Here is a 14,544-nt window from a genome sequence, read left to right as displayed (position 1 = left end):
GCTTTTCAAAATGAAATACAAATACCGACGGGAAAGAAAGTGTGAGTATAATTTTCAGTTATCCTCCAAACTGCTTACATGCCACAGTCGGGAGAAACAACCACGCATAAACTCACATGTCCTAACATGACATAAAAACTAGTCAGAAATGACAGGAACAGAGCAGCTCAGCTCCTCTCACTCCTCCAGCACTTCACTGTGTACTTGTGCTCCCATGGCTGGCTGGATTTCTCTGCTTTTTTGCAAATCAATTTTCAGTACATGCACAGATGATGTTAGAAAAAATAAAAATCGTGCTCACAATGTCTACGGATGTTATGAGGTCAGACTTGTCTAAGTTTTATTTACAGGCTTGAATCACACATTTTCATGCCAAAATTACACATTTCCAGATTCCCTAAGGTTGTTTGAAACTGTAAATACAACAGCGAAGGAAGGGAAGAAGGAAGGACGAAAGCAAAGGAGGAAGAAATGAAGGAAGGTTGAGAATTTCTCAGGGGAGCCCTTTCATTTTTTAAGCATTATCTCGTTAAAACAAGATGCTTTTCACTATTACATGTTTGAATAGAAAGCTTAAAAGCGAGCAAGTCAACAGAGAGCCAAGTTAAAGATGCCTCACCATCATTCCCCATGGAAGATAGGATCTTCTCTCTCTCCTCCCAGGGCAAGGCACTAAGTGTGGGCATATCATCAGGGAACACGGCCCGGTTACGGCCGAGAGCCACGGCTGCACGACGACACACGTGCTTGATGCGTGGACCGCGGACAGAGGCCTCTGACGAGTCGCTCTCCTGACCCTGCACACAAACAAAACATGAAGCGGGTGGAAAAGGTTTCCAAACAGCAAAGGCACAGATGTATGTAGACAAAAGTTCACTGCAGAAGTTCATGCAAGTCTTTACATGACTTAGTGATTATGACTTTTCGGTAAAATAATAAGTTATCTGAGAATTCTGGTGTTAACTGGAATAGGTCTACTTTCAAGCTGATCTGCATTGATTGGTTGCAAATCTGAAGCGCATATAACCAATATTGGTAATTGTTTAATTAGTGATTTCAGTGCACATACACTGACGGCACCACTCTTTAGTGTAGAAGGTTTTACCGTGAGAGAAAAGGAGCACTCGAGAACCTTCAGTAGAGTTGATTTAGTTAAGCTCACTAACGGTGTTAACCACAAATATAAGATGCTAAAAAACTGTTCAAATGTCAACTTCAAAATACTTTGTGTTTGTTTTAAATTTCCAAGATCCAGTCCTCACAAACCGGGAGTGATGTAGCCTCTGCTTCTAATGAAACTCACAGAAACCTAAAATCAGAAACTTGCCCCACAATTCTGACTGGGCCACTTGAAGCAGCAATGATGAGGATATTGTTAGAGTGACATGAACGAGGCACTGCCAGCCTGTCAAGGAACAAAAAACTCACATCGGGTTCTCTTTTCTGTATAATAAGCATGATAAGAATTCCCCTCAAGTAATACCCTCTGTGGGACTTTCCTCCCATCTAATTTCAATATGAGTTTCTATTTATGGAAAATAGACAAAGCATCATTCTCACTATCACTCATCGTCACTTGTGGGGTAAAGAACAGGAATATGAGAAACAGAAAAGTGAGATTTGAGTTCTGTGAAAACAAAACAAAACAAAAAAAAGTCCAAAACTGACCTGGACCTTGGTCTCTTCGGCAGGCTTCAGCTTATTCTTCTTTATTGCAATGAGCTGGTCTTTGGCCTTCTTGAGGAGTCCAACCAGCCGCTTGTCAGTCAGTGAATGCTGTCCTCCTTCTGGCGACACCAAGGAGACAGGAAGCTGATGTCTGCCTTGCTGCCCTGGAAGGCTAGCTGTCGGCTGGTTAGATGCACTTCGTTTCTCTTTCTCCTTTTCCTTCTCCCCTTCTTCCGTCTCTGTCCCTTTCTCAGACGGTCTTCCTTTCTTGAGGTGGCGGCCTTTAGCGATGGACAAGGGATGGAGCCCTCTGGCTTCTAAGGAAGCAGTGTCAGAAACCGTATCAACCGATGTGGATTTCTTTCTTCCAGGAGTCTTTTTTGGTGCAATAGCGCCTTCTGAGTCCCTCCCATCGATGGTAAACAAGCTGGAAGGTGCATTTGGGGAGCCATCCGGAGTGGACACCTTACTACGTTTCTCCAAATCTTTCCGTCCCTCTCTCTTATTTTCCTTCTCCTTCTCGCGATTTTTCTCAGACTCTCTCTCCTTTTCCTTCGGAGGTGGTTCTTGGGGAGTTGACAAGCTTTTTTCCTTTCCAGCGGTCCCACCTCCTCGCCCCGTGTCCTGAGCACTCGAAGGAAAGAGAGGGAAGAGAGGGGAGGAAGCAGACGATGATGTGTTTGACAGAGGAGATGGGTTTCCTGGTGCCCCTCTTCTGGTTTCAGGTGTTCCTTGTGAGTGCAGAGCCCGAGGGACAGTGGGGAAGGAGCTGAAGGAAGTAGATGTTAAGGCACTCGTGGCTAGAGGGCTTCCAGAGACCCCCGGCAAAGAGCTGGGGTTACTGACGGAGACGGAGCCTGTCAACGCAGACACCTCAGAGGCACCTTTGATTTGGACGCTGCGTCTCGTCATAGGGTGCGAAGAAGACCTTGGGTGGCCACGATGCGCTCCCGGGACCAGTCGTCTCCTGCGTCGCAGGGTCCTACTGGAACTGGGAGGCGTCTGGTGAGGGGAGAGAGAGCCGGGGCTGCTCCCCGAAGAAGACTGCAAGGTGACAGACTCAAAGATTCGAGAGTGGGCCTCGCTGGGTGTGAAGCGTGGTGCACGGAGCAACGAGCGCTTCTGGAGAGGCGAATCAAAGCGGGACGACGGGGGGTGTTGGTGGTGAGTGTGTTGGTGAAGGGGAGCAAACAGGCGGCTCCCCGTTCCTGCTCCGGTGCCTGGTGCTGAATACGCAGCTGAAGCAGCTCCCCCTGCTCCTGCGACACCTTGGGGCAGCAATCCCACATCTTCAAGCGTAAGAGGCGGAGGACGAAAATTGTCAAATATAGGCTTTCGAATGAGGCCCTCCTTGGCATATTTAGCAGAGGAAAAGTACTGCTGCTTGGGATGGGACAGCGACGTCCAGCGGAAGGTGGGCTCCCTCAGAATTGAGCGATTCCTTTTGTCTGACAAGTTGGACAGCCCCGGTGGCATAAATGTCTGGATGGGCACCCAGGATGTCTGAGAGTGGTGATCACTGATAGCGGCCGTGTTGGAGGAACCAGACAGGGGAGGCTGCGGAGCAGTGAGGAGAGGGGGTGGTGGAGGTGAGGACGGGGAAGAAGCTGTGGATGAAACCTGCTGGGAATTTCCAAGTGAAGAAGAGGGCATCAGTACTCCTGTTGGTGGGCTGATGATGGGCTTTTTAACCCCTGTGGTGCCGCTCTCTCTCGCCCTCTGTTTCTGACTTCCCTGCCCAGTCCCCTGTGCTCTCCGACCCCGCCGACTTCCCTCTGCCAGCACATGCTCTGGCTCAGAAGGAGGTGAGGTGGGCCTCGAGTTGCTTAAGAGATTGGCCTCCCTTTCTCCCTGTGAAGAGGGAGAGTGATCCTCTGGCTCGGAAAGAGCCTGTGTGCCCTCAGAAGCCTGAGAGTCAGATGAGGAGTCATCCAAGCTCGGGCTGCTGGACCTGGAAGACTCCGCAGAAGAGAGCTGCGAGGAATGCTGCGATACAGCACTCGAACCACAAGATTGTGCACTATGGCTAAATCTCCCATTGGCTGCAGCGTTTGTGCTGCTGTTAAGCAGACCGGAAGCTGTCGGCGGGGCGGTGGGGACGGGGGCAGGAGAAGACGGAGGAGGGAGCGATTCCACAGGAGCGGCCGCCCCACTACAAGTAGCAGCGGAGGTAACGGAGACAAGTGCGGGAGACGGGGACGAGGAAGTGGTGGCCGTAGGTTGGGCAGACACAGCGACAGTGGAAGGTGGCGTTTCTAATCGCGCTATCTTTGCATGGGACGCCGGAGTTCCAAAACTGCCCTCGTCTTGGATGAAGCGCTTGGGAGTTTTGATGATGCGAAGGGAAACGGTGCTGACAACTGGCATGATGAACTGCCGGATGTTTTTGAGTTGGGTTTTTCTGATGCCAGCCTCACTGGCTCCCGACCCTCTGCCCCCAATGCCGACGGCTTCTTTCTCCAGTCGCTTCTGTGCTCCTTTCTTAGCACGCTGCAGCAGCTGCTTGGCGATGGTTGCGTCGGTACGTTTGGAAGGAGGGACTATTCGAACGGGTTTCCTGTGCCGGGGGCTCTTCCTGAGCCCTACTGGCCTTCCTGGTTTAGATGCAGTTGGGGAGCTGGGTAGACTAGAAGAGTCCTGGTCTTGAGCGCCGTCCATGTTCCTTATGTTGGGCTCCTCTGTGCTGTGTGGTTCTGTGCCTCTGTCTCCACCTCTGACCCTGAAGGCCTTGTGTTTTCCTTCCCCACCTTCCATCGAAGCAGACAGCTGGGCTGCAGCTGCTGCTTCAGCTTTGAGCCGCTCAGCTGACGGTGGTCGCCCACGTCTGCGTCGGGGTGCACCGGGCAAAATCTTGAGGCGTGATTTGAGTGGGGCGGTTTTCGTCTCCGTCAGCCTCTTCAGGTTGGTAGCTTTGGATTCAGCCCGGCCTCCTTTAGAAAGCTTTGCCTCAGTGTCATGAGGCTGTGCGGAGACCCCCGGCAACCTCTTGTTGCCCTTTGTGTCCTTCTCATCCTCCGTATCTGTGCCCAGCTCAAATCCAGCCTGCCTACTGTCCTCAGCAGCTGCATGGTTGCCCGTACTCCAAGTTTTCTTACTGCTTGAAGAAGGCGGACGGCCCCTTCGCTTCTCACCAGTGCCAGGTGGCCTCCCGGGTAGCCTTTTCACTTTCTCTGCTGGCCTTTCAGGGCCGTCAGGTTTCGCTTGCGTCGGAGAAGGATATGACAAAGGGGATGGTAGACTGGCAGCAGCTTTTTGAGCAGTCAGGGTCCGTGGTGGGCGGCCTCTGGGCTTCTTCTCCTGCAGGGGTACTCCTTCTGAACACATCAGAAAACACAGAGGGCATTTAGTAAACGTCATTAAAACTGGTGTAGACAGATGGTTGAAGCCTTTTGACAACAGGAATAAAATCTAGTCCCATTTTCCTTTTCCATAAAGGATCAAGAACTGGAAAATGCCTGAACCAAATTCTGGACCCCGTTTTAATTTTTTACTAATTAGTACCTGAAGAAGTTGATGAAGGGCTTCGTATTTCTGTTTGTTCATCGGTCGCTCCAAATCCCGCAAATGCTTCATCCTATAAAAGATTTTAAAAAAATTTACATGCATGCATCATTTTCTGCAAAGATGTGCAAAGATATGCTTAATATTAATATGTACACTGCTCAAAAAAAATAAAGGGAACACTCAAATAACACATCCTAGATCTGAATGAATGAAATATTCTCATTGGATACTTTGTTCTGTACAAAGTTGAATGGGCTGACCACAAAATCACACAAAAATCATCAATGGAAATCAAATTTATTAACCAATGGAGGCCTGGATTTGGAGCCACACACAAAATTAAAGTGAAATGTTCCCTTTATTTTTTTGAGCAGTATATATTTTGTCACCATTTTCCTCTCTTTGGAATCAAGACCTGTCATACATCATTAGAAATAAAAAATGAATGGAGTGAACATTAATTCTTTCGCTCCTGCTTCAAGAGAGCCTTGAGATGTGGGTTTGTGAAATCACCAGGGACAATCAGCATCTCTAGGATCCTCACACTGGATATGCTCAGGAGTGGAGGTGAGTGTGTCATTTTATCATGTTTATTTATAGAGGCGTGTGGAGATGCAGTTGAGGTCTTGTTGGCCCAGTTTGGAGAGCAGCTGCTCTCCAAGTGTGTGCAGACATTCAGACTGACTCTGCACCACCTAGGAGTTACATCACCTTGCCAAAAAAGCAGATACCATTAAAAAAAAAAAAACTGATGCACTTCGCAGCAGTGCATCAATATAGAAAGCTATAATGTGCGCTGCAAAACTGTCTTTCGTCTGTTCGACATGTAAACTGTCATAACGGACAGTAAATACTGCTGTTTACCCTGGCAAGGAACGGTAATCTGAGCATCTGACGCTCCTCATAGCGCATTCGAGCATCTTCATCTTCTTCTATTTACACTTCTCTCTCTTTATCCTCCGTCTTGCTTTAATGCCAGCATCCTCTCCTCTCTCCGAGCAAGCTGCTGCTCCTCGCTGGTGATTTTGCAGAGCCGAAGGGGGGGCGGAGTACCAAAGGAAGGCTATGACTCGCTGAGGATGCAGCGAGTAGCTGACATCACAACATCCTTATTTGGGTGGCAAGACGTTAAAGCCGAACGCTCCGATGCATTGCGAGTGCGCATGAATTCTCTGTGTGAACTTCGTGATTCTATCGGTTATCGTTTTAATATTTACGCGAGTAAATAAATAAATAAATAAAAAATAATGAATAAAGAAGTACAAGCACCCTGTGCATAAATTGCAAATCGAGATGTAAACAAGCACAACATATGAGTGAGGATGCGGGGGAGGGGAGAGCATGCACACCAGAGTGAGGACCAGAGAATGGATGTAGGAGGATGGAGAGAGAGAGAGAGAGAGGAGAGGTGGGGGGGGAGAAAAAAAAGGAAAAGAGAAACAAGGAAACAGCATCTTGACCACCAACAACAGTGGAAACGCAGCACTCCCCTGGGAGCCCTAGATGAAAAGGCTTCAGGATTTCAGCATGCCCGTGCAGAAGCTCGACAGATCCCAAACCAAACAGGCCTCCCACGTACAACAAGGCTCCCCGTCTCCTCCCAAAACACATATTCCGCCGAGCTCTCGCTTTGCGCCTACTGACTGCCGAGCACAGAGAAACGGCGGCGTGCGAAACACAAGGCTCGCCGTGAGCTCGACAGCACGGCGGCCAACTTCAAGAAGTAAACAAATACGCTAGTAGATTAGTGAGGTCACGTTCATGCGCCGCTGTGCCTCGCAACGCTGCAACGGGGCAACAGCGGAGACAGAACTTCCCTTCTCTCCACTTAACCCTCTTGAAATGAAGAGCGGTTTGCATTGTTGCACGCTCTCGCCTTGAAGCCTTCAGCAGTTTTACTTCCTGCTGATCTGCCACATCTCCTCTGCCCGACTGCTGCGCACATTACTTGACAGAAATCACTAATAGGTGGAGAAAAGAGCACCAAGCTGATTCATAGTTGGAGCGAAACTGTTGCTTTCAGGGGATGTTTGGGACTGCCCCCGACACCTGTGAGGCGGCTGGGAATTCGGTTTGAGGTACGCTTCTCTGTATCGTTTTGATGCCGCTTTTACATGCCGAGAGGCAGGCTGGACTTTTATAGCCTTTTGAGAAATCAAACTGATGCAGATAAAGTCCGTATGCAGATCTGAACTTGTTAGGCATTGCCATCCCACACACACGCAGCACCCTTTAGCAGAAATTCAGAAGCCGGTCCATGCAACGTGCAAACTTTATGCAGTCTCTTTAGAGAACACCAGCGACAATCGTCTGCCTTACTGTGCAGTTGATAAAACCACCACAGCACGGATTTGTGATCGGAAGCACAAACCACATCTTATGCAGCCAACAAACACAGCTGTGACAGTTTCACAACAGGTTGTCACCTGTTAGTTTAGTTTTTTATTAACTGTTTGGTGCAGAATTGGTTTAAATCCAAAAAAAGGCATCCTTTGCCAGCGAATGACAAAATGATGGAGAATTACAACAGTTGAACTGCGAATTATATCACATTGAGAGATGCATTTTGTTCTATAACAGACAGAAAGCTGCAGCTGCATCTGGGAAGCTGCAGTGTTTGTGTCAAAAATGAGGACTCGGGTCTTTGACGTTGAACCCTGAAGCCACAAAATCCGCAATTTCAGATTTTACTTCGACTCGAAACCTGGAACCAAAGTCTCAAGCATGATCCATGTCTGGTGCAATCGGGGTTGAAAGTAAACCAGTGAGAGTAAATCATTTGAGTAAATTATTCATTTTTGTCCCCTTTGAGTTACTGCAGTGTATGCAAATGACTTTTCGTCACAGTAATGTTATGCAAAGTAAGAATGATTTAAACCTTCTCAACAGTGCATGTCAGTAAATTGAGTTAAAGAAGACATGAAGTGCTGATATTTATCGGCACCATGGAGCAAGTGTTACAGGAAGTCAGCCACCAGTCTGTTGAACTATGTGCTTAATTTATTTGTCAGGGGGAATTTGTGTATTTTGAGAAGCGAATACTTCAGACCAATTTGTTTTTGTTTGCTGTATCATAAAAAAAACAGCCTCATTGATGCGTCTCTAGCTGAGATTTATGTTATTGACTTTTGGTCGTGTTCAGAACAAAATAAATGTAAATTGAACTCACTTGGTAAAGTTCTGTAAATATTAAGACTCTTCCAGCTCTTCAAAATAAAATTGCTTCCTTTTTGATTCATTCATACAAGGTTATAACTCTTTAAAGTCTTGGTTTACCTTGATGCTGCTAAATAGAACCAATGTCTTAAACTTTACTCATATGTAAATACTTCTGTCGCATAATCTCGAGACTGTTACTGTATCTGTTGATGCTGAGTGACACGGCAAAAGAAAGATCTGCAACTGTGGGTTATTTTTCAGAAAATGTTAGGGTTTCTTTTATAGTATGCACATTTCAGTTGTCAGTTTTCCACTCTTCCACAGACCAAAAGAAAAAAAAGAAGAACATGCTTGTTCTTAAAAAGAAATTTGTATCAGCGAGACAACCCCAGAATTTGTCCACAAAAATCTCTGACTGGTGCAGTGTCCAATTATAACAAATTCCTGGAAGTTTCCCCTCGAGGAAGCAGGGTAAAATCACCATTAGTCATCTTGTTCTATACGGTAAATGGGTGATTATCTCATTGTTTTTGTATGTCTTTTTGATGACACATCTAGCAGGAAAAATGCCACAGAAGCGACTCACACCGGGACGAGTGCCCCATCAGACCCAAGCAAAAGGTGAACATTTGCTTCTTTTTTTTTTTTGCAAGTGTTCAAACACCAAATACAACTGCTTCACATTTGCCCTTCAGCACACCCCGCGGTGGGACACCTCATCTCCTCATGCGTGAACCGTAGGACGAGGAGGACAGTTGGTGGACAAAGACAAATGGACTGACAGGCGGCGTGTTGAACTGTTTCCCAACACAGCAACGTTCACAAAGGCTGGCAGACGCAGACGGTGCGTATCCACTCCTCCTAAACCAAGCGGGCAGCATAAACTCGAGTTTTAATCAAAATAAAGACAAAGACGACACGCCCACTCCTGATTGCAATCAGAGACGGGGACAAAGTCCGAGGGACACCCCTACCCCAACCGCCGGCAACACAAAGGGAGGGAAAGACGACACAATTGCCGCCTTTCTCCCAGTCAGGCAACTCCAAAAGCAGAGGTGAAAGCCCCTTGCCCGCCTGCTGTAGCAGAATAAAGCCGTGGATGGGAGGGCCTGGGACTAATTCCCCCACCCAGCGTTGTCCCGTCGGGATGGGGAGGCTGGGGGTCGCCCAGCACCCTTTGATATCCCTGCCTGCACTCTTTCAGCCGACGCACTTTGTGAGAACTGGAATGAAAGCAGACACAAGGCTTCCTGCTCCAATCCACACGCCGTCTTGGGAATGGGTAATCGGGTGTGGGGGTCTTCCATTTAAATAGGCCAAACACCTGCCGGACCGAAGCCCCTTCCGCTCAACCACACCATTTCTCTCGAACCGCTGAGGCAAAGAGATATTTAGGTGGATACATCCATTCAACAGCCTTTCTGTATGAATCATTAAACTTTAATAATAACAACGTGCGAGGAGAAAAGACGCAGCAGAAGGTGAGATAACAAAGGACCCGGACAAAGAAGAACCGAGACGAACTTTGCTTGGAGACACGGAAAAAACTGGGGATGATCTCATCTACAACAACAGATGAGATCGCAAAAAAACAAAGAAGAACTATTTACAATTTGCTCACTTTAATGCCATAAAATCCCTCCATGCACAGGAGGGCAAATAAATGCCGTCATTTGGACAGCAGCAACTAAAGGGCACCCTTTAGAGACACTTAAATAGGCTTAGTAATCCATTCCCAAGTGGCAGCTGTCAGAAGAAAAGTTGCTCTGCCTCTCAGACGGGGATGTGTGTGTCTGAAGTGGATTTGGATTTTTTTTTTTTTCTGCCTGGAAGGAGGCGGGCGGGCTGACCGAGTGTCCGGCTGGCGCTCTGTTCGGGGTTGCCCCATGAGCTCAGTGTCTTGCAGTGAGCCTGGACAACCCTGCCTCGGTCTGGCCAGACAAGCGCTTCACACTGCTTCTTTTTACTACTGATGAAGTCACCATGCTACGTTACCCAAACTTGATGAGGATTTAATAGACTAATCTGTGCCCACACATTAAAATTGTGTTAAATGCGAGAGTGGCTCTTATTATAAAGAAACATCTCCTTATACGGGTTTTATGTTGTATAAAAATAAATAAATAAATAAATCAAAGCAAGCCAATAATATAGTGCTGCTTAAAGTGCGAGTAAAATAGAAGAAATGCACCAATACTCCAGAATCTCTAAACAGTGTAATGTGTGACATAATAGTCTAGATTGCTCCAAATTATTTATAATCTTCCATTGATAGTGTATTGCAGTAGATCTCAGAAGATCTGATTATCTCTTAAAGAGTCGCCAAACACTAAAGTAGCATGATACAAAGATTTTTTCTTCTAGCTGACAAAAACTTAAAAATGTAAATCAATAAAATCTGATATTGCACACTTTATGCTCAATAAAAACTCAATGGTCTATCCATCCTATAATCCACCATTTTCAGTGTTAAAGGGGAAGTTTGGATTTCTTTGAGCTAAAGTTTTGTGAAAGTATTATCTGTAACAGTTCCTTGTAGCAGCAGTAGAAACTTGACACACAGCAGTGAAAGTGTAGCACATTGAGGAAATCGCCAGAGTGGTACCATGGACAGAGCACAGCCTTCACTGATTTTAGCTATTTAAAGCTACTCACTCTAAAAGCTTTCACATCTGCTGAATACAATGCAATACTAGCTGTAGCAAAACAAAATACAGGCAAGTTTGTCGCCGTTTTCTCAGATGCCAACGTCACATTGGCCAGCTTTGTCAGCACAATGAAACAGACGCTCTCAGCTTAGAAAGCAGAGCTGAACTTAACTAAACTGTCTGTAACGCTGCATCCAATAAATATGAATATTTACAGGTTAGGCAGTTTTAAATTGCCGGAACAGGTGTCCACCTGTTACGTTCTCACCACTTTGAGGACGTACCAATTTCTGTTCAAGCTTACTGTAATATCTTTCTGTTGCAGGCAATTAATTATTACTGATAATACCTGTAAACTCCCTCACTTCAACATAGTTCATTGAATACATGGACTGGTTAGTGGTATAAAAAAAGCATTTTTAAAAAGTTATGAATTCAGTTTACTAAAGTCTCTGCAGTTTAAATTGCTGTTTAATTGTGTGCCACAAAAAGTACCAGAATGATGAGAGGTCTCTCAGGCAGAGAGTAGTCCTGCACTGCTAGGCACCTGGCTAAACTAAGGTTTCTATACTTTTCCCTCACCTACTGTACAAGAAAAACAAAATAGATACAGCTAGGAAAAACAAGGACTCATGTTGCCCATCACTCTTATTAAGGAACCACAGTTTAATTAATACAGTGTGCAAGCTACAAGCAGTGTGTACCCGTTATGCAGCAGGTTGGCTGCTGAACCTGCTAACCAGTCCTGGAAGACTCACTATGAAGAGAATCAACGCATGACCACTGGAACTACCACCCAACCAAATATCGCATCTACCCAGCTCTTAGCAAAGGCTGCACTGCAAAAAGTACTTAAATTAAAAACAACTTGCAGTATCAATTAACAATTTGCCTAATACGCATTTAAAATGTACACACTAGATTTAGCATTAAATTGTGCATTTTACTTAGGTTTACATATAATAACATTAAAAAAATGAATAAATACGTATCAAACACGTAAAAAATAAATTCACAATTTCCTTCTCAAAACCGCCCCTCACATCCTCTAACTTATTATATATAAATACTGACGTGTTTTGGTCAAAAAGGTGTTAGAACAGAGCTCTGAACATGAGCTCCTAACCTGCTGGTAAACATCCCCACTCAGTCTACTCCCACTGCAATGAACGCATGCTGCACATCATGAAGGAGGAAGATGGTAGTTCGCTAACGCGAACACACCCCCACATCACACGGTCCGTCTGGAAGGGGCTCGTTGTTATTGTAGCCAGCCCTACATGCGCACTGTCACCAGCAAGCCTCTTTCCGCTGATAAACCTGCCCGCAAAACATGCCCATATGCTCCCGTTATACACCGAGCAGTGCTATATTCATTGTGCAGCGTGAAATCGGGCGTCCTCGCCTCGTGTAATAAGCCAGATATTATGTTTGTATTAGCTACGTACTGACTGTAAGGAGAGGGGGAAAACATGTCCACCTCCCATTTTCCTATGCATCAGCAATAGCCCTGATGGCTAGCGTGGCGTACAGCGTAGCATGGTAGCTGTCTTAGCTTATCACCAAACAGAAACCATTTACATTTGTGTGTGAGCCTTGCTAACTTTAGCCCCTATGCTTCCACTCGACTGCGTAGCGATGAACCATTCGGAGGTAAACACAGCAACCTCCTGAGTACAAAACTCAACTTCACCAGCGTTTCCGACAGAAGAATAATGGTGTACTTTGGGCTAAGGTATACAAACAGCTAGCATGCGAGCTAACCAGGCGAACGTCGCTAAAAGGTTACCACCTCGATGCAATGAGTTAGCCCTTTTAGCTTATTTTGATACTACGGGGCTATTTAGCTGCCAATGATTTACTCCTAGAAAGCTAAACACGGGTTAAGCGAGAAGTGAACAACCAGTGCAGAAATACGCTGCACACAGCTAACTTCACGTTAGCTCATCATAAACCACAACTGTACTCTCTCGCTTCCTTTAAGTTATTTTTTCTACGCATTACATGCTTACTTCAAAGACAGACACGCTAAATTTGGGTGTTTAAATGCTAGTTAACAGTAGGCCAGTAACACCAATGCTTACATGGGACGTCAACTTTTACATTGTGAGTGAGAATGAATTTTCAGGAGAACATATAGAGCTCTGGCGGCTCTATATCAATTTAAGTTATCTAATTAGTAAACCATAAGTACTGAAATAGGTGTAAGGTGCCTATTGACTTGCATTTGTTCCGTATGTTAACGGGACTCTAGGATGTAATTAACAGTGCAACACCGGGGGTTTCTCTGCTGTGGTTTGGCTAACAGAGTAATGTTAGCTCCATCTAAACTGTGTGGATGTAGCATCTCTTCTCCTCCGAGAAGAAACTTTCCTTCATCTTAAATGGTTGAGCTATACAAAAAAAAACTTACTACCTGTGCTTTTTCTAACTAAACTTGCAGCTGCAGTACGTTACAGTATAGTTAAAGGCCACGCAGCTCAGTCAAAGTTAACCGAGCATCCTTCCAATGACAAGTTTTGGGGGCTGTAACCGTTAGCTCCTCTCCTCGGAGGGACCAAGCGGTCCGCCAACCGGCCCGGGTGTCTCGGAGCTGTCTAACCCGATGCTCCCGGCTGAGTCCCGGGCTTACCTCTGCGCTGCTAGAGTCGCTCGATTCCCCCAAAACATCCCGAAATTTCTGCAGGTTGCTCCTGATAACCGAAGAAACCTGTAGTGCAGCGTCAAACCCGGGTCCGAGTCCAGCGGCGTTTGGCTGGGCTCCCGATACGCTCCGCAAAAAGGCAGTAACCCTGATACGGCCCGCTCTCCTCCCGGTACCGGAGTTGCTGCTCCCTCCGGGCCGAGCAGGGAACCGCCACCGACAGCTGTGCGCCATTTTACCTCTCTGCCTGTCTGCCCCTATGATCAGATACCTCGGTGGGCGGAACCCTAACCAAGCACTCCACATAAACAACCTCTACCACAGCGCTCCGTTCACACTGACGAGCTCATCGTAATGCATGTTGCGGGGCGACACTGAAAGAACCCGGACAATGCATTTTCTTAGCGGTCCTATTCAGGATCTGCATGGCTGAATCCTAATCAGGTTCAGGGGTTTTGCCCGGGAAATAACTCAAAATTTAAACCACTGATCTGGGACGGATTGTTAAATAAGGCGTAAAATGTGTTTCAAAAAATCCTAGTGGCACAGCATATTCAGAGCTAGATATGTTTAAAAACCACACTTGTGTTTAATAAGTGACTAGAAATGCAAAACAATCATTGTGAGTATAAAAGGCAGGTTGTGTCAAAACTATTAAAGTTGGCAGAGCTTCAAACGGTGTGCTGCTTTTGTGCTCGGATGTTGGATTTGCCAAGGTGCCAATCGGAAATCTCCCCCCCCCCAAAAAAAAAGTTTTCTGAAGCTGGAATCCTGACTGGTAAGTTCAAAGGTTTCCAACCATCCACATGTTTAGGATGGGAAAATATTTTTCTTCTTTCATTGTTATTTTTTGCTTGTGTTGTTTACATCAACAATCTACTTTCATGAAAGTCTCCAATAACACCGGAAATCCCTAAATTT

At 46.1% G+C, this 14,544-nt stretch overlaps 1 protein-coding gene and 1 long non-coding RNA gene across 5 annotated transcripts in view; one reads left to right on the top strand and one right to left on the bottom strand.

The window, feature by feature from the left end:
* The window catches only part of kmt2a (lysine (K)-specific methyltransferase 2A), a 39,528-nt gene extending 25,586 nt beyond the window's left edge, over positions 1 to 13,942 (bottom strand). For all 3 annotated transcript variants that reach the window (XM_015048508.1, XM_015048510.1, XM_015048509.1), the window contains exons 1-4: positions 13,612 to 13,942; positions 5,170 to 5,242; positions 1,669 to 4,982; positions 620 to 797 (exon numbers count right to left, since the gene is read on the bottom strand). In XM_015048508.1, the coding sequence (XP_014903994.1) occupies positions 620 to 797; positions 1,669 to 4,982; positions 5,170 to 5,242; positions 13,612 to 13,929 (3,883 nt within the window). In that variant the 5' untranslated portion in view covers positions 13,930 to 13,942. The remainder of the gene's footprint in view (positions 1 to 619; positions 798 to 1,668; positions 4,983 to 5,169; positions 5,243 to 13,611) is intronic.
* Positions 5,531 to 10,393, top strand: LOC106957247 (uncharacterized). 2 transcript variants are annotated; one of them, XR_001426919.1, is made up of 3 exons: positions 5,531 to 7,250; positions 8,890 to 8,952; positions 9,027 to 10,393. It is a non-coding gene; the product is annotated as an uncharacterized LOC106957247 (long non-coding RNA). The 2 variants fall into 2 exon arrangements; XR_001426918.1 differs by having other exon boundaries at positions 5,531 to 8,952.
* Positions 13,943 to 14,544: the final 602 nt, after the last annotated feature.

Source organism: Poecilia latipinna, unplaced genomic scaffold (assembly GCF_001443285.1).
Source record: "Poecilia latipinna isolate Pla-1442-1.1 unplaced genomic scaffold, P_latipinna-1.0 Scaffold889, whole genome shotgun sequence".
Lineage (NCBI taxonomy): Eukaryota > Metazoa > Chordata > Actinopteri > Cyprinodontiformes > Poeciliidae > Poecilia > Poecilia latipinna.
Note: the sequence above shows the minus strand (reverse complement) of the source record. Positions and strands in the feature narration are given on the sequence as shown.